Source organism: Brachionichthys hirsutus, chromosome 8, assembly GCF_040956055.1.
Source record: "Brachionichthys hirsutus isolate HB-005 chromosome 8, CSIRO-AGI_Bhir_v1, whole genome shotgun sequence".
Taxonomy (NCBI): Eukaryota; Metazoa; Chordata; class Actinopteri; order Lophiiformes; family Brachionichthyidae; genus Brachionichthys; species Brachionichthys hirsutus.
In genome coordinates, this window is record NC_090904.1 from 11764718 (window position 1) to 11779616 (window position 14899).

At 43.3% G+C, this 14899-nt stretch overlaps 1 protein-coding gene across 1 annotated transcript in view; it reads left to right on the top strand.

The window, feature by feature from the left end:
- The window catches only part of itpr1b (inositol 1,4,5-trisphosphate receptor, type 1b), a 55531-nt gene that overhangs the window by 25155 nt on the left and 15477 nt on the right, over positions 1 to 14899 (top strand). The window contains 10 exon segments of the mRNA XM_068742914.1: positions 984 to 1053; positions 2133 to 2317; positions 8362 to 8545; positions 10429 to 10562; positions 11192 to 11392; positions 12621 to 12731; positions 13074 to 13169; positions 13248 to 13385; positions 13806 to 13913; positions 14446 to 14638. Coding sequence (XP_068599015.1) covers positions 984 to 1053; positions 2133 to 2317; positions 8362 to 8545; positions 10429 to 10562; positions 11192 to 11392; positions 12621 to 12731; positions 13074 to 13169; positions 13248 to 13385; positions 13806 to 13913; positions 14446 to 14638 — 1420 coding nt within the window.

Genomic DNA, 14899 nt, shown 5'->3' on the forward strand with positions numbered 1-14899 from the left:
GACAATTTGTAGACAGTTGTATAAAAGCTATGCCATTAACTCAAAGTATATTGTTTTAAAGGGGATTTCAGTTCTCCCATTCATGAAGCCTTGCATGACTTTGAATCATCTTCACAGCTTCCCTCGCACAAACATTCCCTCCTAATGGCATGATCTTGTTTTCACCCAGATTTCCCACATTAATGCTATTAAATTATCTTCAGCCTGCTTTGTTTTCTCGTTCCTTTCCGACCTTTATATCTTCACTGCTTTCTACTAACTCGCCTCGCCTTTAAGGAGCTTGATCCCAACCAGCCACAGAAGCAACTGGAGGATCAAACGAGGGTAGGTACCGAGTTCGGTCTGCTCCCTGCTCCCTGCTCCCGTCTTATCGCACGATCCCCTCGCTGCCACTTTGCTCCCACAGCATGGCGCTCACTCCCTCCCCTTGTAGTTATACAGGGTGTAACGCGTGAGACACCTGACTAGGTGGGCATGATCTTTGGGCGTTTGGCTCTACTTTGACAGCTGGTAACATGTTTGCCCCCCGAATGTCATGTTTTCACGACGCTGAACTCATTTTTGCTGAACCAACGCTGAATGAGAACATGGGTTCATATAGGAGGAGAGAGTCCAGTATTGCCTTCATGAGCGAGGTCAGACGGCAAGAGGCTTTGTATTCCACGTTCTACCTTCCAAAGCATGTCTTAAGATTAGCCTTTGGTACTCTCACCTATACTTTCATGTGTATTTTTTTCACATTTTGTTATTCAAATGTCATTTTAAGTCTTTTTATTTAATTGAATAAGTCTGAAAGGACCAAAATATGATGATGATGATGATGATGATCACTGTCAGTCTATGCTCCACTGTTGATCTGAGTAATTGTATTTTTGTATAAGATTTGTTATCCTGTTCTGCTGCGTTAGCACAGCAACACTGACTCTGGGTGCCAGCTGCATTTCTGTGACGTCCAGTTTCCTTACATCCATTTGCACTGATAGGGCGAAGCTCTGCGGCAGGTCTTGGTCAATCGATACTATGGAAATGCAAAGTCTGGCCCGAGGAGAGAGAGTCTCGCATCGTTCAGCAATGGACCGGTCACTCCTGCAGTGCAGGGCAAGTCACCTACAGGTGTGTAAAAGAATAAAGTAGCTACACGCCTAGATATGCTCATCAAGACATAAATTTAATATCTAGCTTTTCACTTGGCAGGAAATAAAAATAGCTCCGCTATGCGCTCACTCCTTTAACCTCTCCATCTACAGAAGCATGTATTTAAGCACAGCATATTAGCACTGAGCTCACGTGCGTGTACGTACAGAAAACGGTCTCTCTGAGACTGACATTCACTCATGTAATAGGTTATTCGTGCCATTTATCCGCTATGTGTCTCCCATGACAGCTATGACTCGTCCGTCATCTCCAGTGACTTAGAAACTACCATTTTTATTTTCTTATATACCGGTATATATTATTCACAGCCATGGCCTTGTATTCCTTTAAGCCCTTAGACCTTAGCTCTCCTACTGAGCAGCGTGCAGGCCGTGTTGTTGCCAGGCGACCAGAGAGCTAAGCACCATCTAGAATGAGATGTGTTGTTGATTTAGTGGCTCGCCTATCCAGAGATGGCTCTGATGGGTGCTGTTGTTTCACCGCCGCTCTTCTGGTTAGTCGTGTGAGCCAGCAGCAGCAGTAGTTTAACCACCTCCACCGTCTGCAGACACATCTGATGCTCAAGACTCCACCTGTGGCTCATTCTATGCAACAATATCATTCATTTGAATGTAATCGATCATTTTTCAATCAGATCTACAAACTTTTTCCACACTGATTTCAGGAATACGCCGATTTTTAGAGCTTTTCTGTCTGTTTTCAGCGACGTAGTTCTGTCATTAATGTTCCTGTAGGTGACTTGCTCTGCCAGTTGGAAGATATTGAATTCTATCTGGGGGGTCGATTTAGCTGCATTAAAACTGCCAGTGATCAGTCTTAGCATTAGCATTCCAAATGTCAATGCATTAACTCCTGTTTCAAATAAATCCCATTGAAATCAAAATCAAATATCCTAAACCTTTGATTATATTTAATAAGCAATTAATACCCAAACATGAATTTGCCCCTGATGCGTAATCGTTCTTCTCTGACTTCAGTTGTCAGCTCCGGGGTCGGAGGTCGAGGGGAGCTGAGTTTGGCGGAGGTCCAGTGCCACTTGGACAAAGAGGGGGCTTCTGATCTGGTCATTGACCTCATCATGAATGCTACAAGTGACCGGATTTTCCAGGAAAGCATACTTTTGGCCATCGCTCTGCTGGAGGGTGGAAACACGGCCATCCAGGTGAGTGGGGTTTAAAGTTCAGGTGGACATACCAAAAATGGTGCCTTGGAGGGTGAGACTAAAGTGTTAAACAGGTCGGAGACATGCTGAGCTGGAGTTTATCGAAAGTTTGAGTTGTGGAAAGAACTGAAAGTGGAAGAGAGGAGAAGGGGAAGATTGAAAGCAAAAGGCACAGTTGTCTGCAGGGAGAGGTTAAAGCTTTGCAGCCACACGCATCATCCCATCCCTGTAGCCGAGGGGTTGCTAAGGAAACACTATTTGCAGACCTCACAGCGCGCAGGTTGGAGCGAGAAAGCTGCCGTGTGTTTGCACCTGCATTGCTTCAGCTTTGCAGGGCAGTGTGGCTGTGTCTGCAAGCATGAAATACAATCCTAGTGTTTGGTAGCATCTGTGGGGTAAAATGCTGCTTTAATCCATCCATCATATTACAGTTTTGGGTTTCATGCATGCTCGCGTTCTATATTAGCATAGTGCTTTTACCAAGGGGGGGGATTTGAGTTTTGGCCTAATGGGAAGCAGCCTCTCTGCTGCCAAGATAACACCGGGAAGTCTTTAGAAATGATCAAAGTGATCTTGTAAGAGCAACCAGCCTTTTGTGAAGTATCAGAGGGAACTGGTCAGGCAGCTTTATTGCCATTCCTCCCAACAGCGGGGGGGGGGGGGGGGCTCTCTGCCTGAAACAATGCTTTCACCCTTTATGTTACGACTAAACCTATCATATGGTCATTTCAAGTGGCAATGTCCCTGAAATTCTTCACTGGCATTTGCCAATTTTAACCGTTTGAAACACCCACCCTCCTCCCAATGACAGCAAACTCACTACAGCAGCTTCCTCCCCAACTCCATCTAATATTAGATCTGTGTTATGTGGAATTCCCCCAGACCTCATCTGTTTTGTTTCCTTCTCCTTAACTTGTGAGCGGAAACAAGCCTTTACAGAAGGCGGCCTTCGTGACTCCTGTGCTCGGGGGGGGGTGACTTTCACAGCGCCGGGCCTCCAGTAACGGGCTCCTCACGCTTCTGCTCAAGGAAACGAGGCAACGTTCGTCTGCTTCGTCTTTTGTTTCTTTTTAATTTTCTTTACACTTCAGGCTACTTTAAATATTTGTAAAGTTACTCGTCGTCGTGAGTTTTGAGTATAAATGTTTTTCACACCCATGTTCAGAATATATTAAAGAGCACTTTAATGTGAATTATGGCCTGTCATTGTGCTATCCAGTAAAAGAGTATAAATTTTCCTTTCATGTTTGAATTTCTTCCTCCTTCGCCTGCTGGAACAGGGAAGTGTTCACAGACACACACCCACACACACACACAAAAAAAAGAACCTCAAAATGAACTTTGCAAGCAGAGCATTTTATGGGCTTCAACAAGAAGCCATTATAAAGAAGCTTCTTGTTTTGGAGTTGAAGCTAGGTGTTTTCCTCCTCCTTTGGTATGTTACAGGGACAAGTGAGCTTTGTTGAATGATCACGGATGATTCAGCGTGAATTTACAACATATCAGCAGATGCATCGCATTTCCCCGCCTTGCATAACGATTGGTTGCTTGCCCTTTTTTTGGGACAGAAGGGTCCTTGTTGTTTAAATGAAAACAGGACAAAAACATGCCCACAGATTCCTCCGAGCAGTCTTGTTTGTTTGGTTTTGAGGTAGCGCCGGCTCATAGCCCGGCCAACAGAATTTCTGGGAAAAAGCAAGTATCGGGGAAGATTGAGCGCTGTTGTTGGCTTCAGACCATCTTGGGTTTCTGCAGAGTCAGTAGCTACAGACCTCCAATCTTCATTTCATCTTCAGATTAGCTCAAGAACAGCGCTTTGTGCTGCATCCTGCACTCACCAAGCGCAATGTAAAGCATTACATGGCGTAAAGCAGTGGACAAATCATCCTTCTCCATCTGGCAAATCTGATGGATGAGTCTGGGTTTGGCGTTTGCCAGGAGGAACGGTACTTGTCTGATCCCACGCCAGCTCATCGCCGGGCATAGGCGAGTCTTTTAAGGAGCGCCTGTGTTGGTCACATGCGTAGACTTCCATGTACAAAAATATTCATCTTCACATTCACCTGCTGCAATTCAACAAAATGCATGTCATTATTTTATTTATTTTATTTATTTTGTCCAATCTTTGTGCAAGTTATAAATATCCATGCAGACTGATGAAAAAAAATTATTGTGAAATTTACTCAAAATTCCTACGAATAAATACCACATGCAGGAAATTAAAGAAATGAACATCTGTGATGAGAAGTTGAGTTCCTACTGAGGCTTTGAAATGCAGAAACTCTATTTCTTTAGGAGGTGACATGTATGGCAGATCACCTTTACCATGTATTTTGACACGATCCTCCAGGTTGTTGCTTTTTTTATGAACACATATAATATCCTAGCATAAAACCTCAGCGTTGCATACAACGTTACACCCCACTGGGAAACACACACAACAAACACACACACTCCTGGATATACTTAGAAACGGGAAAGGTTACTCCAAAAACAGCCCTTAGAGAGCGAGTGTGTTATGTAAGAGATGAAATGTAGATGCTAAACCCATCATCCATCTCTCTCTGTCTTCATGACCTCACCTCACAGACGCAAACAGGTGGCACCGCTCTCACTCAATAAGGTTGTTGTGACACATTGTGCTGCTATCACGTTTCACTGCCCCCCCCCCCCCCCCCCCTTCAGTTCAAGTTCAGTCTACGTCTGCCACTTGGAATGCTTTAAAAAGCTGCAGCGAAGTGAGTTTCCAGGCGTCACTATCATCAGCATATCAACTGTCTTTAAGCAGGCGCTTCTCCTTTTGAAATCTATTTGATTGTTTTGCAAATTCACCCTTTTGTTGTTGTCAAAGTCGCTGAATGCATTTCTGACTGTGCAGGATCCTGAGAAAACAATGCTCATGTGCATTTCTTTTTCATTCCAATCAACTGTCTGCCAATCATGTCCTCACTGCAAAGAGCAGATCTCCGTGTTTGAAGGATTGTAGTAGCTGTTGCAGGGTGCAGCATGGATGCCCTCCAGTAATCCCAGAGGTAGCTTTGACGCTCGCCAAGGTGTCAGACTGGAAAGGCGGCAGATGGTTAAAAACAGAGTCCTGGCGTTACAGTCAGGGCTTGCATAACCGGATCGCATCGATGCCAGAAACCAGAGTGGCAGTCAACAGGAAGTGGAGAGAAAAGTGCAAGCAGAGACTAATCAAAAATGCCCCTCTTGGCACCATGTTAAATCTGTAAAACAGGACGGTGCATCATCAGCTGACTTCAACTTTAATGTCCGATAGCATTATCTTTGTAGTGGGACCACATAGGAGGCTAAAATATCTCGGGGACGACAGCCGATACTCATTATTGGACATAATTTTCTTGAAAGTGATTCAGCAGTCAATGGGAAGAAGCTGGGGACGAAGTGTGCACCCAAAATAACCGGTTTCGCAACACGCAATTGCTCGTCAGCTGCTCGACACTGATATCTGGAGAGATTCTAATAATATTCCTTAATCAGGCCTCGGATCAAAGCGTGGCAAAATATATTTTGTCACTAATGGAGCGCCGGTGCAATACATTCTCATGATTCATCTAAGTCACTAACACGTTGCCAAAACTGTCCGTGAACGTTTGAATTTGTCAAAGGTAACTAAAACATTTCTGTTTTTTTTTTTGGTGAAACTTTGCTGCGCGCATCGACTATTTGCAGGAGTGGTAGCTTTTTGCTATTTTGAATTATTATGCTTTTGTGCTTTATTAAATATACTACATTCTTTTGGCTGTGACTTGTGCATAGAAATAACAGCAAAGTGTGTGTTTAACTCAAGCCAGTATGGAAGCGAAGATAATTATTCTTATGGCATCAGAAGATGTGGAGCACCGGGAGAACCAGTAAACGTCCCCAGAGCTCCCAGTACCAACGACTGAGTACATTTTTGTGGAAAAGCCGAATTTCTCATTGTAAGGTTGACATTTTTAACCAAGACAATTTATATATGAACTCATTAAGCAGTTTTCATAATATCCACTTTTGTTTGGCTCCTGATTTATGGGATCGATTTACTGGAAGAGATTAGACTGTAAACTTATTTTACCTCACTTTGAGAAGTTGTAAATGTTTCTGTAGAAGTTTTTATCCTTTTGACTATTGGGGGGGGGGGGGTGTCTGTCACCTTCAGGTGACTCTGGTTAAAATTGGCAACAGTTCCGTCTTTCTGCTTCACTTCATTCACAGCAACATTCACACCCTCCCAGGCTTAATGTTTGGTATTGTCTGTCAACCCACTGTCTGGTCCACTGAATAATATGCTGGCTGCAGGTCTCCTCTGTCACCGGCGTGACCTTGCCTTCCAAAAAAGTTTGATTATCTCTTTTGACAATTTGTGCTGTCATTTAATGATAGAGATTTAAAGATCACAGTCAACTTATTGTAAATAATAATATTATGGAACACATACACATTGTGGGTAGCATGGTGGCGCAGTGGGTAGTTCTCCCAGTGTCTGTGTGGGTTCTGTCTGGGTTCTCCGGCTTCCTTGTGCCTCCGAGAATAAGCGTCAAAGGCGAATCGCTCACGCTAAATTATCACTGTTTGTTTTTCGTTGTTTGTTTTCCGCAAACGCAATGTCAACAAGCATAAATCTAACAGTATTATGTTGTTTTTTTAAATTAGGCCCCTGATCTAACTGACTGTAGGCGCAACCAAGATCAGCAGTCAACAGTCAACTTTAGCCTCCAGCATGTATGACAGATAAGTGTTGACAACATAATTCATTTTGCATTCGGGAACAAAACGTTATTTTTACGACCGCAGTCATGAGATCGCCTTAATATGCTAAACTTATAAAACTGTAGTCCGCTGATGTCTGCCTGCTTGCATAAGACTTTGTCTACAGGACGTTAGACAAGACGTTCAAGCGTCTTGAAAAACAAGCATGAAGAAGCTACTGCGTTAAACTGTTGGTCAAGCCATTAAGTGTTCCACAGGATTTGAGTCGGTTGACAGAGAATGATGCTCGGCAGATTTCATATTTCCAGAGGCTTTCTATGCAGATACCTTTGCTCTATCTATGCAGTGACTCCTGCCTGCATCGACGCACGTGCACCACGCGTTGACTTCGTGCCACTCTAGCTCTGATGCGTAGGGCAGGGTTTTCCTTTTCCACTCTGCCTCCGTCCAACGGTCGCCCTCAAAGGGCTGAGGCGCTGCGCTGCGTGCCCTCACTGGAACCACTCGGCTGATTACAGGTCTTATGCAAGGATGGGTTGTCAGGATGAAAATGGGACGGAACATATGAGCCTGTTGCAGAAAAACAGCTTCGTGTATACAAGACAGTCCTTTGTGTAACTGTTGTAGGCAGAACATTTCCTGCCCCAGCTTGACTTCCTAAACTGCTTAGTCATGCTGGGTAAGCCATTTGCTGTCACGTCATCGAGCAGGTCGCAGGAGAGGGACATTGTGGTTGTGTGCAATCATTTAAATAAAGCTTTTATTTTCTTGTGTGTGTGTGTGTGTGTGTGTGTGTGTGGCAAACTCTTTGAAGATGTTTCTTCAGCAGTGTCTTTTTTTTCTCTCTCTCTCTGCACGTATCACAAGTTGTCACATCCTTGTTTGCTTGTCTGCGCCACGCATACTTAAGTGTATTCTCAGAAGGGCGTAGCTCTGTCGGTGTTTGTCATGTAAACCCCATGCCTTGCTTTTGCTATGTTTTCCACAATATGATGATGGAGTGGAGAAACAGACGGTGTCAATTCAGGTGACTAAGGTCAGGAATGGCAGCATTTCCGCGGTGCCGTGAATGAAGACTTTACTGTATCGCCTAATCGCGTGAAAGCTGTCGAAGCTTTAAGAGACAAAGCTAATTAATTAAATAAATAAAAACTTGAAAACTTTCTCTGATCAAAGGTAAATGTCACTAGTAAAATCTTGGTGTTCGTCATCATCAAACGTGTATTTAAATAGGAAAAAAGGGCCCACCTTAAAACAATATTTATGAGAGACATAAAAAAGACTTTGAAGGGCATATTCCATTCATTTTCCTCTGTCTTATCTCCCTTCAGCGGTCATTCTATCAGCGATTAACTGGGGATAACAAGTCAGAAAAATTCTTCAAGGTGTTTTACGAGCGCATGAAGCTGGCTCAGCAGGAGATTAAAGCCACAGTGACGGTGAATACGAGTGACCTGGGCAGCAAGAAGAAGGACGAGGAGCCGCCAGACAAAGACACGCCAGCACGCAAGAGAGGTGACCATCAAACAGAAAATGTTAGATTATACTCTGAATTCGATGGCTCGGCTTTCCTGAAGTGGAGTTGTCTGAGGTTCTCATCCACCGTCCATGTTTAGGACATAACAAAATGTTATGATTGAAATTTCTGTCCCCTGCAACAGAGAGAACGAGACGCATTACATTTAGTACTATAATTACACCCTTGCGTGTCTTTACTGAGGACATGCCTATTCACGCCTTGAAGACGGATGACCTGTGGTGACCTTTGTGATTTCCCGTCACGTGAATACCTCAGTAAAGATTGTTGTTTGTACAGCCGCTCCTCAACAAACCCTGCTGTTCAGCCGGGAAACCAAGTGTTGACACATCACTCCTTTGCTCAGCAGTGTGTAACGCGAGTAAAACAAGGAGGCCTTACTCAGACTGGTAAGTAAGTAGTAACCCCTAGCAATGGTTCTCTTTCTGCTGTTGTTTCTGCGCATGCAAGTTATTGGGGCTGAACTGCAAGAAGAAGACTGGCTTGCAGCTCTGTGAGGAGATGGACACCCTCTGGCACACTGGAGGGCAAAGGCACTCTGAATGGTCTTGATCAATTTGGACAGAGGAACATTTAAAACATTCAGCCCCTTAAATGAGATAAAGACATGATAAACAGTCAAAACCCCTGGTTGGTTTATCTGAAGTCACAAGTAGGCCAATTCTGAAACTAAGTCCAGATACAGGTCTTGTTCTTCCCCTGCTTAATACACAAACGTTCCTTGGATAGCCACACTCACTAACAGAAACAGAGTTCTCTAACACCAGCAGAGCGGTTGAACTCAGTTCCAGATGACAGTAGCCTAGGGGCTAACAGTAGCTATCCAGATTCAGCAGAGGTGTCCACGGCTGTGGGAACAGAGGTATTTATGTGTGGGCAGGACCTTCATCCGTCACCACTGGTCGTCTGCCTTAAAGGCCTGAATGGAGATGTCTACAGCAAGGACGTGTAGAATTGTGATGTCTCGTGCTAAATGGATTGTATTTGGTGTTGAAAATAAAGTGATGTACTGCTTGTGGATGGTGCAGAGAAAATATTTAGCCTATTTCATCTGCTTTACTTTGCCGCCAGACAGCCTTTTAGAGAGGAAACACTTTAGAACAAGCTTCAGAACATGTTTGAAAAGCTTGTCTGGTTGCTAGGTAAGATAGAGTAAATATTTTAATAGAACCTCAATGTGGAAAAGGTTTATCTGTTTTTTTTTTTTATCCTAGGTAGATAAATAAATCTTGCTACTTCCCTCATTCATAGAAGTATATTGCTTAGGTCCCTGTGTCAGTTCAACCCGACCTCACACTGACAGAATGTAGCTGTACGTTTGTCACTAAACTCTCAATGCAGTCATTTATTATTGCAAAATGAACTACAACAACCACATTCCCCCCCCCAAAAAACAAACAGAACTGTTATTACCTCCGCCAAGGAGGTTAGGTTTCTTTGTTTGCCTGTTTGTCTTTTAGTAAGATAACTCAAAAAAGTTACAGACAGATCTCAATGACATTTTCAGGAGATGTTGGGAATCTTACCGGGAACAGTTGAATACATTTTGGTGCTGATCCAGAAAAGATCCTAGATTCTGGATCACTTTGAAATTCTGGTTTAAAATAAAATAATCCAGCCCTTTGAGGAACATTGAAGAGGTTCGGCTCATTCTCTTGACATGCACGTATTGTTTTTTTACTCTGCTCTTATCTCTGGTTGAGGGTTTGGCCTATCTTTAATTTTTGTGCAGTCAAAGATGTGCCATTGGTCGCTGTGGTGACTGAGGAAGTGAAGGAGCAGCTCCTGGAGGCCTCCGCTGTCACCAGGAAGGCCTTCACCACCTACCGCCGTGAGGTTGAAGCCGAAGAGCACCAAGCAGCCGCCGACGGCTCTAATGTGCTGCCCCCCGACAAAGGCCAGGAGGAGGGAGAGATGAGCGTCATCATCACCATCATGCAGCCCATCCTGAGACTCATGCAGTTGCTCTGCGAGAACCACAATAGAGAACTTCAGGTCAGCCAGTACACTCACTTTTTATTTTTTTCCGCCCTCATATGCTAACATTTCCTGACCTGTGCTCCGAAAGTCTTTCACCACACTCTCATCTAACTTTAACCATTCAACTTCCTGATGCAGCTGTTTCCATTTCTGGGGTGTCTTGGTCTGGTTTCACTATGAGAAGTGTGTTGTTGTTTGGTTAAGGCTACTGACGGCTAGGGCTGATTCATTTTATACCCTTAAACCAGGTCAGACCTTTACAGAATGAAGTGCGTGTTGTGTTGCTGGGTGGCGGCGTCTCACCCATCCCGACGTGGCGTCTGTGGAAGATATTGATTTACTGCCAGCCATAAAGCACCGATCATCAATTCTTTCATCTTTTCTGGTCCTTCCAAAGATGTGATGTAATAACTGTTGCATCAGAGGAGAAAAGTGAAATGAGTTTCACAATTCTTAACTTGATATATTTATTTCTCATGTCAGAGAAAGAAAGAAAATGTGTTTTAGACTCCTTGAAGAATAAATAATCGCTGATTTCAACTTAACTTTTTAACTGCTAGTATAAAGTCTAGACACAAAGATACCCAAATCCAGATCTATTACATGATTCCACACTATTGCATGTTCTCACCATCCAACTCCAGAACTTTCTGCGCAATCAGAATAACAAGAACAACTATAACCTGGTGTGTGAGACACTTCAGTTCCTGGACTGTATCTGTGGCAGCACCACAGGCGGACTGGGGCTGCTGGGACTCTACATCAATGAGAAGAACGTCGGCCTCATCAACCAGACTGTGGAGAGCCTGACCGAGTACTGCCAAGGCCCCTGTCATGAGAACCAGGTGATCCGTAAAGCACACACAACAAGCTGCACTTGTTATGTGTGTTTTGTCTGCAGTTTGCTATGCTGTCGTTTACTGAACCATGTACAGCCTTTATTTGTATTTGAATTGGGTTTTATTCAAATCAGTCAGATCTGCGGACACCACAGCTATTAAACATAAAAAATACATGCTTTAAAACTGTAATATAGTAATTTATATAGCAAGCAGTTATTTTTTAAAAAACCTTTAAATGTAAAATTTAATATAAAGTCATATGAATATTTTATCTTCAATAGCAAAAATAATTCTAATAATATAATTTAGAAACATAAAATAGTTTAGAGAGCATAAAGTATTGCTGCACGGCAAATGGAACTAAATGAATAGTGCCACACGATACGTTTATTTTATTGCAAGTATGAAACTGACCTGACTAAACCAGCAACTATCTGAATGCAGTCACTGTTAGAGCTGCTTTCAGTTCCTGCAGACGGTGCTGCGCTCGATGAAGAATTGCCAGACTAAACAAAGCTCTCTGTTCATATCTGCTGATCCCGTGAAGGGGGGGGGGGGGTGGCGAGAGCTGGAATTATTTTTAGCCACTGCATTGGCGATAACTGTGGCTGGAGGCCTACTTAACTCAAGATGTCAGGAACGCATTGAGGGAATTTCTTCAAATTTGGCACAAATGTCCATTTAAAGGTCGCAGTGAGCTCACGGAACATGTTTTTGGTCCTGACTCAAGAATTTGAATTGTATTTACATCCATCACACACACACACAGTCCCACTCTAAATTGCGGACATAACCTTTCAGTGGTTGCTGAAGGTATCAAAACTACGCAGTTGTGCACCAAACCAAAAACTAGCAACAAAGCATTGTGTCTTAAATTCTTCAACGTAACTAGCATTTGGGTTGACAGTCTTTTGGAATGGTTTTTCCAACAGTCCTGATGATGATGATCCCAAATATGTTGAACATTGTTGGCTGCTTTTCCCTCAAAATGCTTTCCACTGGGTTTAGGGCCGGTGATGGTGGATGCCACCTGATGGAGCAACTTCTTAGTTAAATTAAAGTCTTCCGGGTTTAAGCTAATCAACCAGCATTGCATGCATACTTTGACTTGTATGGTGTGTGTGTGGGCCGGTCCCGTCAATTAAGATTCTACCCAGAGCTACAGAAGATCCTGAAAACTCTGCTGTTCCAGTCGTTACTTTCATTGTCTTCAAATTCACGTGTTTCTCAGAACTGCATTGCCACCCATGAATGCAATGGTATTGATATCATCATCGCGCTCATTCTCAATGACATCAACCCCCTTGGCAAGAAGAGGATGGATCTGGTGCTGGAACTCAAGGTCAGTGCTTACTGCTCATTTGGTGCTTGAAATCATTTCCGCTGTTACATAACCTGTTTTCCTATTCATGCATTTAATTGAGTGGTTTCTATTTTATTTTTACTAAAACATTATAAGAAATTATATTGCCTAAAATTCATAGGCAATATGAATAAGATTGAACAGGAATAACAATAAAATATATTTTAACACGTCGTCATAAATTAGTCTATCACACAATAAATAAGAATGACACAAGCTGGATTTCCCAGTCTGGAATGCTAAACACCACATAGAGAAAAAAAGAACTGGATGTGATTCCTTTTGGTCTCTTTTTTATACCTGTATGTCATCTCTTCACAGAATAATGCCTCCAAGCTTCTCCTCGCAATTATGGAGAGTCGCCATGACAGCGAGAATGCTGAGAGGATATTGTACAACATGAGGCCTAAAGAGCTGGTGTGTGTGTGTCTGACACGGCATGCACGTCATCGCTTGGTGTCACTGGATGTCTTCTGACAGTCTACATTATTTCAGGTGGAAGTGATAAAAAAGGCCTACATGCAGGGTGAGATCGAGGTGGAGGAGGAGCCTCAGGAGGGGGAGGAGGGGGAGGAGGAGCACTCGGCTTCTCCACGAAATGTCGGTCACAATATCTACATCTTGGCACATCAAGTAAGCCACCAACTATTTGGAGAATAATTATGGAGACAGACTCACCCACGAATACGCCAGTCACGTTATGCAGTGTGTGGCCAGAGGATAAATTGCTATTTGTCTGTCATTTCCTGTGTGTACTAGAAACATACAAGGTTATCCCCCCTAGTTTTTCTGTTGCAGTTTATCTTTGCACGGCAGTTAAAACCACGACGTAGATAAATTAAATTAATTACAATAATGAAACGCTCAGTCCACGTTTGACAGCGTTGTGGTTTAAACGAATGGAGAATCCTGCATTAATAGCATGAACGTGCAGCCGTTAAACGCCAGAAGCGTTATATTAAGATTGCAATAAGTGATCGGTTAAGAGTGGTTTACATGATGACAATCCAACACTGATCTGTTTGTCATTAATTGGATGGTGTTTTCCCCCAGTTAGCCCGTCACAACAAGGAACTGCAGGCCATGCTGAAGCCAGGGGGGACATATGGAGAGGGCGACGAGGCCCTGGAATTCTACGCTAATCACACAGCTCAGATCGAGGTCGGTTGTTCCATCCAGGCCTGAGCCAGACTGTGGCATTTTGTATCCTCTTACGTCAGTTTTCTATTTTTATTTTTAACTTTGACCTTTAATTGAGAAACATTTCCTCAGTGTCTTTCTTAAGAGACTTTGAATGTCTGTTGTTAGTCAGCTATGGTAACGACAGCGGATTGTGACAGGGCTTGGCTTTGTAATTGACTTAAGGCTTGTGACTGTGTTTTTCTTGGCCTGCTTTAGCAGCTCATTGTGTACCGTGATAGAATAGCAGCTACCTTTGGCATGTTTGCACTTTGTGTGTGTGTGTGTGTGTTCTTATTGAGGAGGAGGAAAACTGCTTCTCGACATTGTTCTGAACTGTTAGTACAGTCTTTAAGTCTCTTTGGAAAAAGAACAGCCCATTTATTTGTATTACAATAACAAATTTCTAACAACAATCAGTCAGACCATTTGGATGAATGAATTATCTCTCAATGCTTCAAAGAACAAAAAGGGGGTCTGTGTGACTGACGACGACCTCTGCGCTTGTGTCTAGATTATTCGGATGGATCGCACCATGGAGCAGATCGTCTTCCCGGTTCCCAACATCTGTGAATTTCTTACCCAAGAATCCAAACTACGTGTCTACTATACAACAGAGCGGGACGAGCAAGGCAGCAAGATCAATGACTTCTTCCTGCGCTCTGAAGACCTCTTTAATGAGATGAACTGGCAGAAGAAGCTGCGAGGTACTCAAGAGGCTACTGGTAACACGAATGCGGTTCCATGTACGTCTTCTTCCTCACCTTCTATCTGATATTCTCTGTTTAAGAATTCCTCTCGCATTCTTCCAGGCCCAATAGGACACTCCTCTCCTTTGTGAACGGAACCAGATACTGAAGCCTCTTTCACACGCATACAATCCCAGTAAATGTGATGTTGATTGGATGTATTGCTTCCCAGCATGTAACTCTTCCAGCTTCCACGGTTGGGCTGTGATGAGAAGTCTG